Source organism: Mercenaria mercenaria, chromosome 13 (assembly GCF_021730395.1).
Source record: "Mercenaria mercenaria strain notata chromosome 13, MADL_Memer_1, whole genome shotgun sequence".
Taxonomy (NCBI): domain Eukaryota; kingdom Metazoa; phylum Mollusca; class Bivalvia; order Venerida; family Veneridae; genus Mercenaria; species Mercenaria mercenaria.
Window position 1 is genome coordinate 68,268,284 of NC_069373.1, and position 26,225 is coordinate 68,294,508.

Below are 26,225 nucleotides of genomic sequence, written 5' to 3' on the forward strand. Positions count from 1 at the left end.
TGTTATGCAATTTTAAACAGGACATTAACTCTCTGATTGTTAATCATACCAAGGTTAAAAACTCATTAGAGACAATACGAGAAGAAGATGGCAATTACGATGCGATAGTGAGGATTATGCCTCATATCATTTTTAAAAAATCGGGCTATTCAAAACCAAGACAGGAGAAACCTTGTAACACTGACAGTTTAACTGTTCATACTGATTCATCGTCAACAGTCACTGAGATAACAAGTGAATATGAAACTAGTGAATCATCTTCTTCTTCTGAACAGAATAACACGGATATTAGCTTTGAACTATTTCAAAAGTTTGACTTTAGTGTTGAGAAAGTGAAGGAAATACAGAAATGTGACCCTGAACTATCCTCTCTCATTAAATACTTAGATAACAATGAATTACCGAAAGGACAGAAAAAAGCCCGTAGAATTCTTCTTGAGTCAACGGATTATTTGCTTATTGATGGATTATTAATGCATTCACGTCAGTCAAAATCAAACCGGGCCAAATTACTCGAAAAGTTATCAGTTAGTTGTTCCTGCTGTTATGATCAAAGAAGTTGTACAATTATACCATGACTTGCCAATGAGTGGCCATTTGGGAATACATGACACTTTAGATAGATTGCGTGAAAAGTTGTTTTTTTTCAAACGTATGGGACCTATAGTTACGGATTATGTACGATCGTGTGATTACTGTCAAAAGCGCAAAGTTACCAAAAAAACAACAAAGGCACGGGTTACAGCCTACCCCACACCAACTGAGCCGTTTCAAGTTTGGCAAGTAGATGTTTAAAATGTATGTACTTTTTCAAGTTGTTTGAATATTTAGAGTCAATATTACTCCTTATAGGAAGATATTTACTTCCTACTTTATAAACACAAAGCATTAAAGCAGTTTATCATATAGGTTTTCAATTTGTGAAATAAAATATATCAAAACGTCACTGTATACTACAAGATAATACAATGAAACAATAAATAAAGCTTTCATTATGTACGTAAGAGCTACCACCTTTTCACACGAAGTGAAACAATTGTTGAAAACTGTCATAAAACATTCACGAATTTAAAACAAACAAAAAAAGTCGAAATGTAGGATTCCCAATCGCCAGATCGATATTGATTATCGGGAACAATCTATTACGGAATATAAACCGGGTATAGTGTCTCAAAATTTGTTGATATTTGTAAATTAACACGGAGACAAACACAAAAATCAACATGGACTTAATCACTATTTTGCTTACCTTGGTGGTGGCCTGTGTATTGTTTGTTCTGGTGTTCAGTGAAGGGTACAACATAAAAACGCTTTTGGAATCTCTTTTACCTTTACTTGGTACGTATGTTTTGTTTTTCTACTTGTGTTTTGTAAAGTTTTATAGTTTGATTTCAGGGATGGGCTCGCCATTGGTCAATTCCATATATATAAATTGCATAATTTATACATTTAGATTAAAGATAAAGTAAATAACCAAGGTCTAGAAATGTTCAATTTATTTTTGACAAGGAGTGAATTTGCTTCACCGAGGTCTTAGATTTGATTCATTGGAGAAGTTGCCAGTGATTTGCACAGAACAGGTAAATACTGATAAAGAGTAGAGTAACACTGGTTACGTTAACTGTCTACCTAACACAACTGAAAATTATTTAAAAACGGATATAATCCAAAACAAACAAACAACTTTTACCAAGCTTCGTTATATTAGATGGGTTATTCATCGTTTTTGAATTCTATTTCCGTATAAGATCCATATATTCTCCTGCCCCTTCATGAATCAATTTATTTTTCTCTAATTTTAACTAAGCGTATTGTTTATAATTCATGCGTATTGTCATTATAATTTTGGCCCACACGTAATCGAGCGATATCTCGACTTTAATAGATTTTGAATACTGAATAGAAATTTACACAACTTAACTAGTTAGATAAGAAGATTATAATGATATTGTACCGTGTTCCGTTGGGGCCATCGCAGTTTCGCGTTGTCGTCCTAAGGGCGAAATCGCGAAAACACGATATTTTGACGCGAAAACGCGATATTTTTTGCTTCTTGTTTTAGCGTTATAGCATCGTGTTTTCGCGTAAAAATATCGCGTTTTCGCGTCAAAATATCGTGTTTTCACGATTTCGCCCTTAGGACGACAACGCGAAACTGCGATGGCCCCAACGGAACACCGTAAAATTGTGACTTTATACATTTTTCCCACCTACAGATCAATAAAAATTACACAACCGTTGCAATCTGTGAATCGTTACTATTAATACACGCGACTACCTTGAAAAGTGTCGTATGTTCTTCTAATAAGTAAGTAAGTAAGTAAGTAAGTAAATTGTTTATTATTGTGACGTGTGCATAAACAATTTCATCATAACACATAATTATATATACAACATGATAGTACCCGGCCCAATGGACCTATAAGTCACCAGATCAGATAATCAATATGTACAAAAAGCCATATCAAAACATGAAACATAATAATCATGGTTTAAGTAGGTACGGAATGAAAGGATTCAGGTTCATGTGAAAATCTAGTGGATGGACTACGATTCAACAAAATAAACATAGATAAGATAAATATATACAGCAATTGTATAGCATATCCAACATTGATATCTTTCTTGTTTACGTAATTATATCAGCTCTAGCGATCAGTGTTAAGAATATGTGTGGTTCCTTCTGCAAAGATATGCCTTAACAATATATTTGGACACTTTTCGTGGAAATTTTACAATCAAGTGTGCGAGTCTTTGCTCATCCGTTAAGTTAGCGAGAGAATTGTCTGTCAGCAAATTTTCAAATAGTTCACGTTTTATAGAATTATATAAGCTGCACTCTAATAAGAAATGTGTCTCTGTTTCAATGGACCCGGATTCACAATGTGTACAAAGTCTGTTTTCTACTAGTTCACCAATATATCGACCTGTTTCTACACGTAGAGGTAAAATACCAGTCCTGAATTGTGCTAACAGCGATCTTTCGTTTTTTCTTAGGTTTAGACATAAATACTCCTCAGTCTTAAATTCTGATTTAAAAAGTCTATATGTCCTCAACTTTGAAACGTTCTGTACATCTTGTGACCAAATGTTTGAATAATAATTACTAATCACTGATCGAGCAAATGGGAGATTAATCGGCGTTAAGTTGTCAAAATTAGTATTTAATCCCTATGTGTACATAACGGTTTTAAGATCACTAGACCAGTTATTGCAGCACTTTCTATAATCCATTTCAAACACTTTGTACGTAAGTCTTTCATTGTCCATTAAAACCAAACGATTCCAAAGGCGTAGAGCAGATGACCATCGGCGATATCGGCTTGGTAACCATCCCGTGTCTCCTACCATTGCAAGCACGGGTGTAAATCTATGGACGCCCATAAAGTACCTCATTGCGCGGTTTTGAATATTATCTATCTGCTGGAAATGTTTATAACCCCAAACAGAAGCACAATAGTCAAGTATTGGTGTAACGCATGAATTGTAAAGTTTTTCAAAAGACTTAAAACTCCAAACTCTTTGTAATTATGGATTTTGTTAATAATGCTGCCGACAGCACATCCGGCACCTTTTGCTAAAGCATCACAGTTGACTGATAAATCGTTCTTTTCATGGAAAATTACACCTAAATACTTATATGTCTGAACAACCTCTAACTCGTTGTCTCCGATGGTGAATTTAAAGTTCGTTCTCTGTGACCGCCCTTTTCTAAAGTGCATACACTTCGATTTATTTGTATTTAACAGAACTCGCCATTTCCTGCACCAGTTGTGAATTGTATTCAACATTGTCTATAATTTCTCTTCGGTGTCAGAAACAAGTACAATGTCATCAGCATACATAAGTAGCGAAATTTTAATACCATCCATTGGTATACCGAGGTCAAGGTCATTTATTTCTTTTGCAAGGTCATTTGCGAAGATGGAAAAGAGAGTAGGCGGCAATGTGCAGCCTTGCTTCAAGCCGGTGACACAATCGAACCAGTTAGTCATTTTCTGATTTATTCTGACACATGAGGTAGAGCTGGTGTAAATATTTTTTATGGAATTGTACATTTTCCCGTCTATATTATGCATAAGTAACTTGTATAAAAGCATGTCTCTGTCAATATAATCGAAACAGCGCTTTAGGTCGATGTACGCTGCAAAGACCGATTTATTATTACGCACAATACTGTTTAGTGTAAACACATGGTCCTCACATGATCTATTGGTTCGAAACCCATTTTGCTCATTTGCCAAAATATTGCCATCATCTAAGAATGTAGTTAACCGTTTGTTGAGAAATGCACTATATAGTTTACTAATGCAACATAGAATACTAATTCCACGGTAATGCATTGGTACTCGTGTGTCCGATTCAGGATCCTTAAGGATTGGACATACTATCGCTTTTCTCCAAATAGGTGGTATAAGGCTATAGTCAAAAACAAGTTGAAACAATTGCTGCAAAACAGTGATTATTATGGGATACTTAAGTACGTCGTATGGGATGTTATCAAAGCCACAGGTAAATCCTGATTTCGCTTTATGAACGATATTCACGCATTCTTCAACTGTGATATTCGCATTAAGTTCCTGGTTTGGCTCATAGAGCGGGTTGGCAATGTTCATTTCTAGTAAATAAAGAATATTGTATGAATGTTTTGTACAACGAGGTAACTGTTTATGTGTACCAGTTGAAAAAAATTACGTTCTATGTTCTTTCAATAAGACTATAAATACTGTGTTCGGAAAACAAGAAAACAATTCAATAAAAATAAAGGAAAAGAAATGCACGAGCTAAGGCGAAAAATCCCAGGGATTTCTGGAAAAAATTTAAACGAACCCGACAAGCAACTGATGAAAGCATTTCTCTAGATGACTTTTTGTCTCACTTTAAGTCGCTTGCTCAGACCCAGGATAATGAATTTAATGACGACGTTGATATGTTTTTAGATAATTTTGACACTGAAACCGATCGAGAACCCATGTACGAAGAGTTAGATGTTCCAATAACGGAAACGGAAATTAGAAAGGCTGTAAAAAAACTTAAATAGAAACAAAGCCACAGGCATCGATTACCTATTAAATGAGTATTTTATAGAAGGTGTTGATGTGCTCATTAAACCACTAATCGTACTTTTTAACAGGATACTAAACACTGGAAAATTTCGATGTCAGTGGTCGAAGGGAGTAATAGTTCCGGTCCTTAAAAGCAACCATCGAGTGACGTAAATAATTATCTTGGAATTACTTTGATTAATTGTTTGGGCAAGTTATTTACAAATGTATTGAATGAAAGGTTAAAGTCATGGACACGAAAATACGAAAAATTGTCTGATGCCCAGTTTGGCTTCAAAGCTGGCCACAGCACAACGGACGCTATATTTATATTGCATAATATTATAAAAACATATCTAGATGAACGGAAAAGAGTTTACGCAGCATTTGTAGATTACCGAAAGTGTTTTGACCTAATATACAGAAATGGCCTCTGGTATAAGCTAATACGGGAAGGAATCGACGGAAAGGTGTTGAAATTATTAAGATCCATGTATAACGAGGTAAAATCATGCGTGAAACACAATACATTATCAGAGTTTTTCAACTGCGACGTCGGATTATTTCAGGGGGAGATAACCTCACCGATTTTGTTTTGTCACTTTATAAATGACCTAGAAAGTTGCTTACAGCAAAACATATTCTCGGGATTAACTTTAGACCAGTTGTCAATATACCTTGTTATGTTTGCCGATGACTGTGTACTGCTAAGCGAAACTGCTGAGGGGTTACAAATGCACTTAAATCAATTAGAAACATACTGCAAAAAGTGGAGTTTAAGTGTCAATATAGATAAAAACGAAAATAATGGTGTTCCGTAAAGGCGGTCGTTTAGCCAGAAATGAGGAATGGACATATAACGGTCAGAAAATAGATATAGTAGATAGTTTTAATTACCTAGTATTTGTACTCAGCACAGGTGGTTCTTTCCGCAAGGGACTAGAGACTTTAGCTGCTAAATCACTTAAAGCAATGTTTTCTCTAAGAAATCTGACTAAAGATATGGCTTTGCCACTGAAAATTACATTTTATTTATTTGACACATATGTCGCATCCATACTCAGTTACTGTTCGGTGCTATGGGGTTTTTTACAAGCAGAAAATATTGAAAGGGTCCACAGAAAATTCTTAAAACGAACTCTTAATGTTAAAATGTCTATAAATTGCCTAGCATTATACGGAGAGACTGGAAGGTATCCGCTCATTGTTAATAGGAAAGTCCATATTGTGAAATATTGGTTTAAACTTATGAATAGCTTTAACACCAGTTGTATTTTATATGCTGTATATAATAATATGCTTTATAGGTGTGAAAACAATAAAACTTCCTAATTAACAAACATTAAATTGCTACTACAAGAGACTGGTTTTAATGACATTTGGATATATCATGATTCTGTCATAAATGTTAAAATGTTTTTATCAGTATTTAAGGTACGTCTAAAGGACATTTATATTTCACAATGGAGAGAAAGTGTTCGAGTTTCTAGCTCGCTATCGTTGTTTCGTGAGATCCAACCAAACTTTGAATTATCGGACTACTTAAGTGTTTTAGACAATAGTAAACATAGATGTGCCTTATCAAAACTACGTTTGTCGTCGCATAGACTTAATATTGAACTGGGAAGGCACCGAAACATACCACGTGAACAACGGAAATGTGAACTTTGTCAAAAGAACGACATAGAAGACGAATTCCACTTTGTTCTTATATGTGAATCTTATAAAGACGTGAGAAAACAATATATACCTACATATTATACACGAAGACCTAGTATGATTAAATTTATAGAACTATTAAGCAGCAAAAATAAAAAGTTATTGTACCGTTTAGCAAATTACACCATCAAAGCATTACAACTTCGGAACAGTATGATCAATGTTATATCGTGATAAGACTTCTTGGTATTGACGTTAGCTATTGACGTTTCTTTGTATATATATATATATATATATATATATATATATATATATATATATATATATATATATATATATATATATATATATATATTAGGGTATAAAGACTACCCTCTCAGATATCACCTTTTATTAATATGGAATTCCTGCCATTTGCATGCTTGTGTAATATTGTAATATGTATGTATTAATGATGATAAGCTGTACATGCTTAAATCAAAATAAACCTATGTTCTGTTCTGTTCAATAAGAGATAATTACCTTTTGTTTAAAACGGTCACAGCATATTTAAAGACGCGCCACAAAATCACTGTATTCTTATGTATTTCCATGATGGTAATTATACATGGTTTGCATAAAGAAAATGAGAAATAGCAAGTATCACGTTACAAAACGATTTAATCTATATAAGGCCAAGACAATGTGTTTCGTGCCTAAATATATTATTGAATTAATGTAATAGTGTGAAAATTGTTTGAACGATAAAGGTGAGTTCAGACCATACTTTGAATCTACAGTGTAAGATAGTTATTATTCAATGTTTTTAAAGTTTTACCGAAAAGAAAATGACTGAATAAGTTTGCAGATGAAGTTGTGAAAACACATTTATTCAGGGAGGGCCTAAATTGTCCACCTGTCACCTTGTAGATGTATTATACCAGTTTTATCAGAATGATTTGCACGAAGTTCATGTGGGAGGAAAAAGTAGGTAACTAAGTTGTGGTGGGTCTTAAAATAGGCACCACTAAATAATTATATTCTTTTGTATATCCATGAAAAATATGTGATATACAAGAATTTAGTTTCAAATTGACAGCGACATATATAAGGCCAAGGCAAAGTGTTTAATGTCTTAACATTTTATTGAATTAATGTAGTAATATGTACAAAAATCAGTGTATTTAGTTAAATTTCAATCTCATTTTGTTTCTACAACTATGCTGAAAAGGGATTGACTGAATAAGTTTGCAGATAAAGTTGTGAAAACACATTTATTCAGGTAGGGCCTAAATTGTCCACCTGAAACCATGTAGTATACCTCTATATTTACCTTGATTTTCATGAAGTTTTTGTGGGCAAAAAAAAAAATGGTCACTGGGTTGTGGTGGGTCTTTAAATATACTTATATTCAACAAATGTGGAGCTGTATTTTCTGCCAAACACATATCCACTTATTTATCTCGTAATAAATGTCCCTTCTTAAATTCATTATCTGACAAGTGACAAAACAGCGTGTTATCCACATAAGTATCTAAACAGAACAAAACTGCCTCTTGGTGCCCATTACTGCCATTCACATATTCACTTACGTTAACTAGGTATCTTGATGTTTGTCGGTTAGTCAGTTATGATTGGCAATATCCCGTAATCGCCCCTTATTACGGAATGAAGGGGCATAATAAATTGCAAATTTATCATTCCTTCTGAATGTTATAAAATCTGGAAAGTAGATCCCTCGGAAGCACCGAAAACAAGGCAAACAGTAAAAAATTGCAGACTCGGTTTGAATAAACTATATCTGTAAGTTGCACAAACCATTAGGGGCGGTGTTTGGGGGCGAGACATATAGAGGTTTTTTTAGAGTTTATTCATTCATGCATTGGACCATAGGTCCCTGAGCATACATGCAAACATAAATATATATTTACAAATAGTTATATTGTCAAGTATCAGTTAATTGAATATGATGTAAATATCAGTAGCACATCAATATTAGGAACTGCAATATTATATCATATACATATTAATTCATATATTATGTATCATGTATACAGCGTGAGGAAAGAGAGGTTTTCTATCAATTAATTAATAATAACAATATTGATTTCTAATGTCAAAAGCTTTATGTACATACATCGCTAAGTTCTTATTAATATTAACATTTTCTGCAGTCATTAATTCAATAAATCTTGGTATATTTGGTCTTGACCAGTAATATTTCTTGATATACTTTTTTCTCAGATCATTATAAAGTGAGCATTCTAAAATAAAATGAAATTCATCTTCTAAGCTATTACAATAGTGACATTTACTTTCATTATAAGGGATTGGAACTGGTTTATGCCATCTGCCAGTTTCAATTTCTAGTCTGTGAGATGAAACTCGTAATCTACAAAGTGCATTTCTAAACTTATTTATGTTTACTAATTTTAAATATGGTTGAAACCTGAAAACAAAGCGTAACTTTTTGCTCTTGTTGAATCATTAATATCCGCCCTCCAGTTTTGAATAAATACATCAGTTAATCTAGTTTTTAGTACAGATATAAATGCATCATTATCACCAACTCCCTGAAATAACCACACATCATAAAAGCCAAGGGACTGTAACAGAGTTTTCACAGATTTTGCCCAGGAGTTACTATTTGGTTTTACTTCTAATTGTCTGCACATCAAATCATAAACAGCCTTTACATATTTTTCATTCTTCATTTGTATAATTTTCAACCAATATTTAATAACACCCATAGCTCTTCTTGTTAGCAGCGATGTCCTACCTAGCTCACCATATATAAAGTTATTTTGTGTTTGGATTTTGACGCCAAGTAATCTTTTACAAAGCCTTAAATGTACCCTTTCTAGCACCATAGATTCGTTTAAAATAGGTAAAATAAGCTTATCAAATAATTCCAACTGACTTTTTATTGGCATACCTGGGTATTTAACAAGAGCTGATTTCATTTTATACATTGCCTTTGTAGCCTGTCCTACTAATGTATCATATGTCATTTTAAATGAGCCACCAGTGGTAAAAACTATTCCTAAGTATGTAAAATTATTGACAATATCTAAAACCTGACCTTTAATCAAAAATTGTAGATCATTTTTTAACTGTCCACCTTTCTTAATTATCATACTTTTTGTCTTTGTTGAATTTACACTTAGTTTCCATCTATCACAATAATCTTCTAACATAAACAAACCCTTTCTTAGTTCTTCTTCCGAATCTGCCATAATAACTTTATCATCAGCATATAAAAGTAGAAACATTTTTAACATTCCAGTATCTGTTCCATTAAACCCGTATATCATAAAGTGTTCTTCGATATCATTCAAATAAATCGAAAATAAAATCACCCTGTCTTGCCCCTAGCAAACATGAAAAATCTTCATTACTTATCTTATTATTGTACTTTACTCTTGATCTTACATTGCAATATATAGATTTAATAATATCAAGCATTTTACCTCTAATACCTATTTTTATATCAAATAATATCTCTCACTAAAAAATCAAAAGCTTTGGTAAAGTCTACAAACACCGCATACATTCTTTTATTATTATTCAATAAATGATTTGTAAGGCCATGCAACACAAAAATATTATCGGTAGTTCCCATATTTTGTCTAAAACCTGCCTGTGCTTCAATATACACATGATATATTCAGCTCAAGTATTCAATCTGTTATTTATAACCTTTGTAAATAATTTACCAAATGTACTTAGTAATGTTATACCTCTGTAATTGCTAGCTGTATCAATGTCACCTTTTTATGTAAAGGTACTACAAAACCTTCAGTCCACGCTTCAGGAAAATACACAGCGTCAAACAATTTATTAAAAAATGAACATAAGATAGTCAGAAAACTGTCACACATTATGCCATACTTAAAAAATTCATTTAAAAAATAATCAGGTCCACCAGATTTGCCTGTATTTAAGTTTTTACAAGCTTTAATAATTTCAGTTTGTGAAAATGGTATATTTAGCTCATTAAACATTGCTTCTAATTCTCCATTCAAATATCTGTCATTGAAATATATAACATCCTCATCCGGTTGAAAAAACACAGAGTCTGGGTCATTAATATAAATAAATACTCTAAAAAATCTTTTGTAGTTAGAGATGTCTTACTTTTTACAACAGATCCTGTTAACAAATTCCAATACTGTTTTGCATTTGACAATTTAGCTGATTCAAGTTTTTGTGTTTGACTTTTATCATATATATATTTCTTTTTTCTTACTGTTTTTTTATATTCACTTCTAGCATGTACCATATGTTTCCTATTATCATCACAATTGTCATTTCTATATATGTTTAAAAGTTTATAATAATTGCTTTTCAATTGATTACACTCAACATCATTATATGCCTTTTCATTATCATATGAACAACTGACAGTGGAACTTGAGCATTTCTTTTTAAATAAAGGTGTGCATACATAATTTAAAATATCACAAAAAGTATTCAAACTGGTGTCAAGGTCAACATTGCTTTGTGCATTTAAAACATCATTATTCAACTCATTAAACATGTAAGTAATGTTTTCACTATTTAATTGTTCAATATATGTACCTTTATTCTCATCATTCCATTTGTATTTATAACTTATGTTATCTGCATCATCATCTCCCCTTTGAAAGTCTCTTATCTCTATTTGTGATTTTGTCTTCATGCTAAAACTAACAATACAATGGTCTGACAAAATATTTGACTCCATAATTTTAAAACTATTTATACACTCCCATAAACTATCCCTGCATAAAACATAGTCAATGGTACTACTACCTTGTGAATTTATACATGTATATTTACCTATACTTTTATCTAAACCCATTCTTCCATTTAAAATTCTTAAACCTGTAGATTTACAAAATTCTAATAATAATTTTCCCTGTTCATTTACCTTTTTATCCATATTCTTTCTTGGTAGAAATTTATCTTGCACATAATCTTCAGGTAACAAATTATGTAAGCTTAAATGTGTATTATCATTAGTAACAAAATCTGCCATTTCTCCAACCCTGGCATTAAAATCTCCAGAAATTATAAATTCACACTGGTGTTCGTACAAATTTTCAAAATACATCATATCATCTGCTATCATTTCATAAATATTACTATCAACAAATATTTCTCTACTACTTCCTTGAGGTATATTGTATGTCAAACATAACAGGACATCATACTTTAGCTCAAATAGATCCCCTTTGAATTTCAACCATAAAATACAATCATTTGTGCTTTTAACAAATTCAACATAGTTTTTCAATTTATTGTTTACATAAATCATAATTCCCCCACTACTTCTTTTATACCCTTTCAGTATATATTTTCTGTGTAAAATATAAGATTGAAAATTCTCAAAATCATAATTAAATGCACTACTCGACCATGATTCTGTAAACAGAAGAATGTCATACATATCAAACAGTTTTTTCATCTCAACACTATCAAGTTTATTGTACCGTTTACCCACCAGTCCTTGTACGTTAAATAAACAAAATTTGACCTCATTTATTTCCCCTACGCTGTCCTACTTCTGCTCTTGACCTTGATTCTGATTGGTTGTTGAGTTTCGCGCACTTGCTGCATTATCTCGTTTCGCGTTCCCCTCTGTATTTTCTTGGGATCCCATGTTCAGTTTCTCCATGCCCATTCTATTTTTAGAATGATTATTCGGCTTCTTGGTTTTCCCGATTTCCGAGTTTTTACTGACATTATTTACACACGACGTGTTACATGCCGCAGTTTCAGCATATGTTTTTGGGTTTTCCTGTGAACTTGGATTATTTTGTGGACATAGGACTTTACTTGGTGTCTTATGTAGGTTTCCGCTTTTATTTACTTCCGATACTGCATTCATGTGTTTGTTTTTGTTTATTTACATCTCGATGTTTGAAGTTTCTATCGCTGCCTGAGCTGTCACTGTGGTCATTGTCTGTATCTTGCTGATAAAATACCGTATTTTCATCGCCGCTGTTTGAGTTGATTTCATCTACGATAGTCTCTTTTGAATAGCTTCTTTCATTATGTAACTTTTTGTTTGTACTGCCTGTTATATGCATTCTGTCCGTAATTAAAATCTCGTACCAGTCTGGAAATGAATCTTTAATACACTTCCCATTTATAAACAGTCTAGACGGGTATCTTATTTGTACCTTTTGTTTTCTCTCCCTTGCTTTCACTGCTTCTGCAGATATGTATAATTCCGATCTGGCTTTTGCTATTTCTTTTGGGTATTGTCTGTCAATACTAAATTTACTGTATTTTAGCATATATGCTTTTCTCATAATGGTTTCTGTATCATTATAATCTCGGAATCTTACCACCATTGGTCGCCTTGGATCACTAATCGCCCCAACCGGTGTGCCCTTTCGATGTGCATACCCTCAATTTCCATGCCCATTTCGTCTTCTAGAAAATCATAAACAAGGGTTTTATCGTTGCATTTCAGGTTTTCAGTCAGTCCATATATGATAATTCGCATACTCCTTGCCTCCGAATCAATGGACCTATAGCATAATACCTTAGAGCTCCATATCTGTTTAGCGTATACATATTCTATTCTTTCATCTTATTTTCTAGCTCACTGTATCGTCTGTTTACATTATGAATATCTTTCCTGCAGGCATGCTGCTCATCCTCTACATCGTTTATCTTATCATAATTTTTATTCAATTGTTCAAAAATACAAACTAACTTCTCATCAGTTGACATTGCTGCAAAAGTATCACTGCTACTACTACTAGCTTTCTTTCTTTTTCTTGTCACTAACTTATACCTGTCGTTGCCGCCATTTTCCCTTTGTTCGAAACGATTTTGCACAGGTACATTACATATTTGAGTCAAATTCTCATGATCCTCCTCATCAATATTTCCAAATTTATCGTTATCCTCAACTAACCGATCTCCGGTAGCCATTACACTTTAAAATTCCAAAAATATATACACTCATAAATTCCGTATAATATACACCGCCAATTTGGGTACAAATAGTAACTGGATATCAAGAAAACACTTATTTATGTGAATATCTGGATGTCAGTAGTGGGCACTAACAGGCAATTTTGTCCTGTTAACTTAATTATCTGGATAACACGCAATTTTTGCCACTTGCCAGATAATAACTGAATATGTGACATTTTTAGAGAAAACTGTCTACATAAATAAATGGATATGTGGTTGGCAGAAATATTATAAATATGTTAAACATTTTGAAGTAGCGATCAATTTCGGTCTCAATACCCCTACACGATATTATCAAACATTATAAAACTACTCCATAACATGTCTATTGTTGCAGATACTACCGACAACTCGGAGGTTATCAAAGAGAATGTGGCGTTTGCTTTGGAGAAGTTCGGCACGACACCCAGACCAAAGTGGTCCGAAATGCCGGAGGTTTGTATAGAAGCTGTTATTGTTGTGTACAGATTACAAAACATGTATGTGAACATATATCCAGGAAATACATACAATGGTACACATAACTCAGCGTGGTTGGATCATGGCCTTGAAATTAGATTAATTAAAAACTGAATAAATTGTAATTCCAGGTTATCATTTTCTTTGACATGTTCAATCTAAATCCTATGTCAAGACGTCTTTATTTAGTGATTGTTGATTTTTATGTTATCGTACGATTTTTTAAAAATATCTACGAAATATTGTCAGCGCCTAAAAGCTATAGGAACTTGACATCATAACGCGAGTAAGTAGGCCAAGTAACATAATTCTCACTGGAGACCAGTTTCTTGTATATTAAATCGACTCTAATTGTCTAACGCAGATCAGTGTCTCGTTTAGGGCAAAGCCATTTTTTACTGGAGAACAGACGCCACTTTTCATGGAATTGCACTCTGTAGCATTGAAGGTTCCATATGCACCGCCGTAAGAATCTAAATTGTATCCTTGTACTTAAAACATGTGTAAATGTTGAGTTCTGCTCAACCCGGGGATAGAAGGCGTGGACGGTAGTTTGAATTTCCGCTACAGGCGCAATGAAACCGAGCCTGCAACATTTCCTTTTGTGTTGGACGTCCTGTGGTTTTCCAGGTTTTTATTTTACTTTTATGGCTCATTGCGGATTGAATTTGCACATTTTGACAACGTTCAAATGATCATTAGGTGTACAGTTTGCGAAAACAAGGAAATATTGGTATGCACGCGTATGAATTGGGGAATCATCTGGAATAGGAGCGTTTTCCATATCGTGTACTGTTTTCCCACTAACAATTGTCTGGAGAAAAAAGTCGCCAATATTGGTTACTCTGCTCTACAAACAAATAACACACTTTTATAAATTTAATCCCTCCTTTTTTGTTGGGTTTAATGTCACACCTATGGACAATCTCAAACTTATCTGAATTCCCCTCGTACAAAGTGCTTCAATTTGATAATGCTGTTCATAATCGTGCATAAGTTGTGGTCTACTTTTCAAATTTTATTAACTTCACAACAGCGGGTGTTAAGTGCTGTGTGGCGGCCGTAATAAGTCGTCCCGAATTCATCTCAGTGTTGTTATATTTTCTGGTCCTTCGGGATCAGTGATTTCAACACATTTAGATTTGAAGATTGAAAACTGCTAAAGCCGGTGCTAGGGGGCGTGGACAGTGTTGCATTTTCCATTACTGCTCATGAACAGACTCAATCAAACCGAGTCTGCAATTTTCACTGTTTGCCTTGTTCTCGGTGATTCCGAAGGATCACTTTCCACATTGTATTTATTGTAATGTGTATTAATAATAATACAGAATATATTTTCTTTTCTAGGTAACGCTCTGTGGCATTCTCATGACAATTAATTCCCACGAAAAACAACTTTACGAGGTGAGTGTAGATATCATTACAGAGACAATGGGCATGCAAATAGAAACTCAAATAATATCAAACGTACCTTTCTACATATATCTGTATTTATAACATGAAAAAAGCGGTGTAGAGCCTTATGTTTCACAAAAGGTATTTGTCAAAGTTTCTGTTCTTTTCTTTGACTCAATTGATCAAAAATTTAATCAGTAGTGGCTGATAGAATGGTGTATTTGTAAAATGTTGTAAGATGCCGTTTTACAACAGAAGTTTATTTGTTCGAAACCTTGGTGCTACGCTTGATTCGAACATGCACATGGACAATCATGTTAATTCTGTGACTCGAACATGCTATGGCCAAATACGACAAATTGGTCACATTCGACCATATTTGACAACTGACGCTACCAAAAGCCTTATAAACTCGCTTGTGACCTCACGATTAGATTACTGCAATGCTTTTTTGAATGGCGTGCCAAAATCAACAACGAGCAAACCCGGTGTATATGAGAGACTTACTGGATGTTTACGTGCCAACTAGAAATCTGAGATCAGCAAGTGCAGCAACAACCCTTGTGCCACAAAAAAGTCGACTGGTTTCCAACGGTGATAGAAGTTTCAGAGTTGCCGCTGCAAAACTATGGAATTCTCTACCTGACAATCTCAGAAAAGATTCATCACTAAATTCATTCAAAAGAGCTCTCAAAACACACCTTTTCAAAAATTTCTACAACACATAGATACCAACTGTGACTGTTTCTACCCATAATAGATATGCTATTGTTATTTTTGTGATACAGAACTACGGCAAGTCATTCGTCGCCGACGAAGATCTCTTTACTATTCATTTTTTGTAAAATGTTTTACATTTCAACATTTATATTTCCAAGGTCTGTTTAATAAACGCACTTGTTGGTAAGGCTCTACGGGTAGGTTGGTGTGTGGTATTTCTTTGTAATAGAGTATATGATGGCACCATTAATCCGGGGGTTTGAACCTCTATATGCAGCTCGTCTGGGCGAACCAGACGTTTTAAGCACTGGTATTGGCAATAGGGGTAAAATGACCTCAAGGGGAGGGATGCAGTCATGACTGTTTGTTGCAATAAGGCTGTAATTATGATTATTGTCATTATTGATATTGTTATGATAATTATTGTTATGATTATGTACAACGCCATTGAATATATCATTTGTAAAAAATCGGTGTTTAATTATATTATTCAGTTTCAGTTTTATGATTGCATATATCATGTTTTGTGATTTTCCTACATATCTGCGATATGTCACATGTTTAGTTGTAAAGCGCCCTTGAACGTATATTTCATATAAAAAGGGCGCTCAACAAATCTGGTATAATAATTTATTTGTAAAAGAATTCTAGCGATAAAGTATAGTAACACAATCTTCTACATGTGACTGTATTGTGACATAATCCCACATGTCTTAGTATTAGCTTGAAATTTGCAGATCTCATTACTCATGGATAATATCTCAAAAGAAGCACATGAACCTATAAATAGTATGTGACCATATAATATACATGGTAATTTACAACTGTGAGAAATTTCATTTATATGCACATTGTAGAAACTTTCAGTTACAGATTGTCATCAAAATTTGTACTTTTCCCATAGAATCCGAGTGTGAAAAATAAAACGTAACAGTATACTCTTTGGAATCATTAAACTTAACAAACACATTATGGAAAAGCGGGAATGGTATAGACCGAAATGTTCGTGTAACATGTACCTCATACAGTATGTGACCTGGATTCCTGAAACTTTGTACATGTAAAGTTGTTTACCTGGGATTTTATATTAGATTTACGCTCACCCCATCCCCTGCATCCCCACTCCAAAAAAATAGCAATAAGTTTATATGTTGTTTTTTGTTTAATTTTTACAGTTTCTTTTATCTTGTGTTTCTTGATGTTACCCATCCACCCTGGACGACTTGCACCCAACCCAATCTAATATAATCTAAACTAGTTTGTTTGAGAATTTGTCCTCGGATAGGTTTTGTTAAAAGAACATTTTTGGTCAAGTGACAGGACCTTTTTAACAATGTCACATTTTGTAAGTTCAAGTATTTTCTGCTCCACCCCAGCTGTCAATGAATAGTATTGAGACGCACAGTCATTGTCATAAAACAAGTGGTTTGTTTTACAAAACCCCGCGCACCAGTCACCTCAATCAATGCTTTGAATATATGTGGGGGCGGGGGGGGGGGGGGTGAAGGGCGATGTCAAACTTCTCGGTGCTTCCGAGGGATCTACTTTTCAGATTATAATTACCTGAATTGGCTGCATTCATCGATAAGCTGAGATCTACTGCAGATGACAATCATTGCAAAAGTATTCTCCAAATGTTGTATGAGCAATGTGTCAAGTCATATTCTATCACTTTTATATACAAGTTTCTTTCTGGATTCTCTTTATTGACGTATCCACTGTTTCAGTACACCTCGATCAGATTCATTTGGACCACTGTTCCATTTCATGTTTATGGTACTAATTCGTATAGCAATAGATCATCTTGTTTACTGTTTCAGTTGATGTTTGAAATAATCACCTCAGAAGCGACACACTTGAAAAGTTTAAAGGTCCTTGATGACGTTTTTGCCAAGTCGGAAGAATTTAGTTCCAACGAACCTGGGAAATGTGTTCTAACAAAGCAGGAGCGCCGTGAGATCTTCTCAAATATTGATGATATATGCAAAACAAGCGAAAGGTAAATAAAGAGCGCCTGAGTTCCACATAAGCCGTAGCTATAATGCTTGTGAGGTGTTGCACTTTTAATTAAATCTTAAGAAAAGACACCAACTAAACTAGGTATGCTACTATTTTGTTTAGTTGCATTTTATTCTTCCAAAGGAGTTTTAACATGTTTGTGATTTAATGTCATTTTTCAACAAAATTTTAGTAAATAAACTGGAATAGTGTCCCTTTTTAAACAGATAAATGACAATCAGTTTTTGTATTTGTACAACTCGATCGAGCATACTTTGACTAATATGTTCAAACTTAAATTCCGGTGGTATATTTGTCAGTGACGCATTCATGTCTTGTCTAAAGAACGGTCTAAATAAAACTCGCGTAATTATTTATAATTGACACTAAAACGCGACCGAAGCTTTTCTTAATTTAAAGGATTCAATGAATTTCATGTCATGTCTTACCTTTCAGATTCTTGTCAGATTTAGTCTCTTGTTGGAGGAAGTCGATTAAATTACCGGATATTTGTGATATTATAACAAAACATGCCAAGAAGAATTTTTCTTGCTATGTTGATTACTGCAGAAATAAGGAATATCAAATTAGAACTGAAACTGCATTGAAGTAAGTTTGTGTGTTTACTCTACTATATTTCATTTTCTTCTGCATTCAAAACGATAAATCTTTGTAACTCTGGTGTGTAATGAACTGAGCAAGGCTATGATATTATTTAAAGGCAGAACATTACATTGCAACAACGTCCGATCGGCTACGAGGAAAATTTCTTGGCGAAAACGTTCGATCGGCTATGATAGTTCACATACTGCTGCACGTTTCTTTGAGGCACATGTATTTTGCCTGACTCTATCAATGGAATGTGTGCGTTGTGTCACTATACGAAATTCCGCCCCTATAGGTGACATTTCTTTTTGGTTCAGAGATCAATAAATTCGAATTCCAAAAGAATGCAAGGGTAGATTAATTATATCAAAGTAAAACGAAAAAGAAAGCAGAACGGTAAATATAAGATATGAACCACAATTACGTTATTTTCTTTCGAATATGGAAAGAAATACACTTGTTTAAAGTTGGCATTCTTCATAGTTTAAACACGCCCTTATATTTCTTACCACAAATGTACTAATTATTATAAAGAAGATGTACGTAACAATGAGTAAAACAAATGATAATTTTAGTTTCAAACATTTCAGACAAAAACCTGACTATTTGAATGCGCTTGCGCTTTTGGAAAGTCATGAAGACTGCACATCACGTTCTTTCGCGTCATTTTTAATATTACCCGTGCAAAGAATACCACGACTTGAGATGCTTGTAGAAGACATTTGTAAACGGGTAGACAAAATAGATGATGAAAAAAGAAGAAAATCTGATCCTTTAGCTAATGAAACAAGCAGCATCAGAAAGTCTGCTATGCTGGCGAAGAAGGCGCTCAATAAAGTGAGTATTTCTTATTCGTTTTCTTCTTCGCATGAATTATTTATTTCCTGAACTTTTCCGGGTTCTTAGAATGAAATGTCGTACTGAAATTAATTTGGATTGTATATGCAATCGTTTCACTGTCCACGGCACCAGATCGGTGAATCTCGGTTAGAACAAAAATAATTTTTATTTATAACTGTTAATATGTGATACATTCGTAAATTAGTTAAACATTAAAATAACTTTACCAATACTTAACCTTTAGCCTGCTGGCAGAAAGTGATTCTGCCTTTGCGACCGGTGCAGACCAAGATCAGCCTGCACTGACAGACTGTACTGTTCGCTATTCAGTCAGTAAATTTTCAGTGAACACGCTTTTGAATAATAAGTGGTATGAAACTGAATGATTGACTAGTTCATTATAGAAATTTAGCAGGCTAAGGGTTAAACTAATCAGTTTATTATACAAGAAAGGCAAATTTATGTGTTATTCTGATGTCTTATGCAGATTCCATTCCTAGCTTCGATCATGCGCAATTCATACAACTTTTTTTTTCTTTTCCTTTTAGGTAGCTACACAGAGCAACGATGCTATAAGAAGAATGCAACAAACAGAACAGATGATAAAGCTAGACAAGCAGATAGATTTTCCTTCTGTATTCAATCATACAGTTTGAATAATTTAAAGATTAAGTTTACTGTAGATTCATTTTTCAAGGATGTTGAAATTTATTTAATTAAACTTCAATAGTTTTATAATAATAATAAATTTTACAATAAGGTCGTGGCAGGGATGAAGTCTATTCCGTCGCTATGGCTCGCTGTTGCTTAAAGATCGTGCAAGGTGTTGATTAACCTGCTCTACAGTCAGTTTTAATTTTAGGCGTCGTACACCCTTATTCTTCATACAACACATACCAAATTGTTCAAAACAAATGGGAGAGGGTTCTGTTAAAATATAGCTAATCTGCATTATTTTTGAATCCATAAACAATGTCGAGTACTCTGTCCCTTGGTTATCGATTGTATTAAAGCAATTCCCCCTGATTCCTTACATTAGCTAAGCCGATGAGAACATTATCTGTCATTTATGGCCAAAAGTCAATATTTATAAAAAAAACAAAAAAACATTAGTGTTAGCATATGATCTTACGGAATTAAATTCTTAAACCAACTACATGAAAAATGATTAGCAATTGAACTAACTTATTAAAACGTTCTGTCAGCCAAATGGTCCTACAATGATGTTTGAAAACGATATCCATGTTCCTGTTAGTTAACTAGTAAGCGACATAATAAAGCTGCATTTAATAATCTGTTGAATACACGTGCACTTTAGCTAAAAAGTGTATTGAAATCACAGGAAATAGTCCGATTTTTAAATACGTATTAATTGGAGGAAATTCCAAAATTTCATTTAAAAGAATAAAAGATACAACAATAACCTAAGTAATGTAATGTTCCTTGAGTACAGAATATATGAAAACTAAATCTTCCATAAAGTGATGCTTAAATGTTATTGTCCAGTTTTCGTGTTTTCAAATCATTTTGTAAATATGACACTCTTCTGTTTTCACATAAGATATATATGCTTACTTATATGAATTATGAAGATTGTATATTGCTGATTTTAGTTATAAATAAATAGTTTTAAATTTAAGTTGAAAAGAAACCAACAAGAAGTAGAACATTTCAAGTTTGTACCAAACCAATTGGACAAGGTGTATATATTATTGTAAAAATCAGAAAATTTCACGAGCGATTTGATTTCGGTATATACCCTAACATTTCGTATTCGTGAAGATAGATACTCGTCAAAATGTTATTGTTGTAATACATTGAACAAATAGCAATATATATCTCACAAGTGAGCCTTACATCAAGAGCCAATTACAATTTCAAATATAGCGAAAGGAAAGCCTCGTGAAAATACATGATTTTACAGTACTAATCAATGACTCATTTGCCTATAAATAAAGACAGGTAGGCGTGTTTGTAGAAAACAACCTGATACTAGAGAAAGCAAGGATGAAACATTTTTCCACACATCTCCATACCAACTTTGATGTATAATATTTATCTTGCTGCGTGCTCTATATTTTTTACGTTACAGAAAATGGCGAAAATTCCGTTGATCTCAGAATCAAAACAAACGCATTTGGTAAAACAAGGGGACGTGAAGAAGATTATAAATGAGGTCAACAAGCGTATAAGCATAGGCAGTCAAAAACCTGTCCAAAAGACAAGGCACATCCTATTATTAAGTGATGTGTTGCTAATTACAAAGAAAAAAGGGTAATCTTGTAGTCTAACTGATAGATTCATTTTTATTTTATTGTTAACCGACAGTCTTCTGTTCACTAACAATCTAAGTTCAATGAATTGCTTGTTCTCTACTTGGAGATCTGCTTTATTTATTTTTTTTTTTTTTTTTTACATAAATCTAAATGCGTTATGGTTCTTTTAAATATAGAAGACATCTCTGTCTGCCTGCCTGTCTGTCTGTCTGTCTAATTCACCTTTGAATATGTTTATCGTGGAAAGATTTGAATACAAATCTGGCATAATAAAATTATCATGCATCTTTTAAACCGATAGTACTTGTGTTCGGAACCTCACGGGACAACCTGCTATGTGAAATAAAAAGTTTGTTATTATGCAGGGATCGATACAAAGTTGAAGACTACTGTCAGCGTAATAAGCTAGTTATTGAGGAAATAGACAATGTTGATATATATACAAGAGTTCTTCCCCTTGGTGTGCCTAGCGGGTGTAGCAATCGTTTCTTGCTGGTGATGCTAGAGAACTGTGAAAAGAGACAAGTGGAAGAGGTTTACGCTTGCGATTCTGCGTATGTATCAGATTCATATCAGTTAGCAATTTAAAACGTATATTTTAATTGTTGCTTATGTAAACAAAGGAGAAATTTCAATACATGATATCGTTCTATAATAGTTAAAAGACTCATTGTTAAGTCATCAGTTTGCACTGTTTCTTTTATGGTACATGACGCGTTTTAACCCATTTTCATTCACGATGTTATTTGTTGTATAAACTTAAAGGAATGACAGAGCTTGCTGGATTGAGGTATTAACGCCTTTGAAAATTACAGAGAATGAAGAAATCTATGCAGATTGGGGTAAGATTATCTTTTTTAGTTTAACTAACCTGAATGTCAAAACTGTGCTTTTGTTCTACCCATTCTTTAACATTAAATTTTGTTAATTTGAAATTATTGCACATTCAACAAGAATATTCAAAACATGATTCAAGTAAAAAATTAAACAATGTTATGAGTAATATGATACCAAATTTAAATTTTCTTTCACTAAATGAAGTTTTTATAGTGGTGAGATTTTATTTCTTTCACTTAGTAAAATAAAATGGAAACAAGATTAATATCCATAAGACACAGGTACTTCCCACTCCTGTCACTGTACATGTTTTCATGACTCTAGGTGAAATATTTTAAGATATATGCCACAAAAACTATTAAGATCTGTATGTGTATTTTCACTTACTGAAAGACCATAGCTCTTGCCTGGCTGAGTGATCCCAAAGAGAATTTGAGATATGAACGACAAATTCGGACGGACGTAAAAGGGCATCTCTAAGTGCCCCATTCCCTCTAAAAAGAGAATAGATAAAAACAAATGGGGTGCACAATGAAAAAAAAGAAAGACATGAAAGACAGTGATTAAATTGCGTTTCCTTCCTTCACAAAAATAACGGGACGCAAATTGATGCAATTTCGCGAGTTTGAGTCCTGTTGGGAATGAACTTTAACCACCGTCTCCACATTAAAGGGCCCCTGTGACTGTGTGGTTAAGGCCGCTTACTTTTCACCACTGTGGATTCGAAACCTCCTGGTACGTAGAATTCTTTCATGTGAGGAAGCCATTCAGCTGGCTTACGCAAGGTCGACGGTTCTATCAAGATACTCGCACTGGTCTGACATTATGCCCTGAGGGGCTACCTCCACCATGAAAAGCTTGAATGTTGCCATATGACCTTTTATATTGTCAGTGCGACGTTACACCCCAGAAAATAAAACAAGTAAGCCGTAATTACTTATTGAATAATCAGTCCAATAATCATCGAGTGTAGTTGAAATTCTCTACAATCTCTGTGAAATCAAACAAACTGAAAATAATTTAAAGGGTTTATCTTTAACTCATTTACTAGTTTGTAAGCAGTTCAAGATATTGAAATGTGTATATGTATCTTATTACAAATGTTTTTGTTCAAGACTGTCCACAAGTCGAATGCAAACTAAGATACACTGCTCAGAAACCAGGTGAACTTGCTCTGAAACAGTCAGACATTGTTAAAGTGTTCAAGAAGTGCAAAAATGGTAAGAATAAAATTATTGTACAAAATAAATATAAAGATATTTGGATATGTAAATGCACAATACGGTAAATATACATTTTTGTTACAGTCCTTCTGTAAACTATCCTCATGATGTTAACACGGTTTCAGAGAAGATTTTAGTTCTACATATTTTTGACAGGTGTTTGTTCTGAAATGTTCAACATATCTCTCTAGAAAACATTAAAAGGCCTACTGAGTATATGGATAAGCTATAGTCTTTCATATCTCAATGACTGGTAGCTGCAAACGTCACCTGATAGTAGTTTAGTAAGGAGGACACTAGGAATATCAGTATAAAGCAAATGCTCTTTTGGACTAATTGAAGGAAATCAATACGTAGGGCATAGTTCCTCCTCTATCTGTGATTCATGTAAGGAAGTTGTTAGTTTGATTAGGGCATCTACCGGTACGAAATCCAGGAATTGTGGGTGGGTAGAATAACTAAATAGCTACTGTAACCGAAATACAGGGTTAGGTCTAGCAAATTACACAAAATATTAGAAGAAATACATTTTGTATTTCTTGGCCTTAGTATAGAATTTTTAGATTTTAGCTATGTTGTTATTTTTCCATTGTTAGGAATGTATGAGGGTAAGAGAATAAGAGACGGTGAAAGTGGCTTGTTCCCGTCTAATCACACGGTAGAAATAGAAAATGACCACGTGATAGCTCGCAATATGCGTATGAAATATAAACAGATGTCAGCTACAGAGAATTAAGGGAGGTCAATGCGTATACAAAAACCAGCTCAGAAGATATAGGATACAACTGGCCAACACAACATGAGTGCGAAATCAATATTGATGTGGCCTTATTTATAAATTAAGACGATGTTACATGGGAAGAACTGGAAAAATTTTACTGAAACAACAATTAAAGAGAAAAAGTTGAATATAGCAGTTATAGCAGGTGGCTGTTAGATGTTATTAGTGATAAACTGAGTTATGTTGAGCTGGCCAACATTAGCACTGCTTTATTGGTGAAAATTCATTTAAAGGAAAAGTTACTTACCACCTATGTGAACTCATTATACAGTGGAATAGATTTTTTAAGTCCTAATATCTTAATATCATTGCTGGAACCAACTTTTATACATGGAACTGCTACTTCAACTGAAGTTAAACCATTTAGTCATATTTTTGCATTTGTTTCAATTGATCTTAAACGTGGACCAAAATATGTAATACTGTCGATTAGCTTTTCCCTATGTCTTACAAATGAAATCCATCCATGCACTTTATTAGATATTACCATACCGATTTACTGTATTGGCAAATTTCTTATATAACATGCATTGTCATCCTGCCTGGTGTTTAAGAAAGATAGCAATGCTTCGTTAAATGTGGTCTTACTTAAAGACACTGTTAAATCTGACATTTATTGTTCTTACATGCATGTGTAAATTCGAAGCCTTCAACGTGAAGATGCAGATGACAAAGCAGCAATTACCTGCAAATATCAACACTTGTGAAGTTGTGTAAATATATAGTTTTTAACGACAAAGCTCACCTCCGAGCGGAGAATCCAAATAACTTGCAACATGTCTTTCAAAATGAGTTTTGAGTGCCTAGGAAAACACCTAACAGTTGTATACCGATAAATGTCTTTTCCCATTTATAATCTTATCAAAGTTTTCTATTTATGTGAACCGACTTTTTTCTTACAACATCGTTCGTTGTTAAGTAATGTAACCAAGGGTTTCATTTTGAAAACATTTACTTGTGATGATAATTATTATGTTAGTGTAGGCTATATCAAACTTAAACAGTTTATCTAATCTACCTTAATGATTCACTATTTTCCTTGCTTTGTTTTTAAAATGATCTGACTCATCTTACGTAGCACTGCTTTTTCACGTTTTGTCGTTAGTCCAATTTGCAGGTCAATTATTTTTCAATACCAAAATCCAAATATTCCTTGAAATAATCTCCCGCGTCTTTTGCAGTTGATGTTTCTATAGTTTTACACTGTTGCAAAAATCGTATGAAATGGTTTATTTCTACCATTATATGCCTTACAATAATCAGTAACAAAATTATAGATAACAAATATTTCAACACATGCCAGTAACCAGAGGCATGCACAGTGACCAGTTATAACCGGGAAATAGCGTGACTGAAGTAGTTGTTGCCACATCCAAAATCATATAAGTCCTCGTGCCAATTATATACACTTTTCTTGCCAATAAAAACTTAA

The 26,225-nt window shown here is 33.6% G+C and overlaps 1 protein-coding gene across 2 annotated transcripts; it reads left to right on the top strand.

The window, feature by feature from the left end:
* Window positions 1–247: 247 nt before the first annotated feature.
* Window positions 248–25,816, top strand: LOC123529659 (ephexin-1-like). Of its 2 annotated transcripts, none has more exons than XM_053522167.1 (12): window positions 248–798; window positions 13,996–14,093; window positions 15,465–15,521; window positions 18,053–18,231; window positions 18,687–18,839; window positions 19,427–19,673; window positions 20,225–20,311; window positions 21,769–21,950; window positions 22,318–22,506; window positions 22,718–22,794; window positions 23,905–24,009; window positions 24,609–25,816. In XM_053522167.1, the coding sequence occupies exons 2-12, from the start codon at window positions 14,085–14,087 to the stop codon at window positions 24,746–24,748; spliced, it is 1,425 nt and encodes a 474-aa protein (XP_053378142.1). In that variant the 5' UTR covers window positions 248–798; window positions 13,996–14,084; the 3' UTR covers window positions 24,749–25,816. The 2 variants fall into 2 exon arrangements, with proteins under 2 accessions (XP_053378142.1, XP_053378141.1); XM_053522166.1 differs by lacking the exon at window positions 248–798 and adding an exon at window positions 827–1,338.
* The last annotated feature ends 409 nt before the right edge of the window (window positions 25,817–26,225 follow it).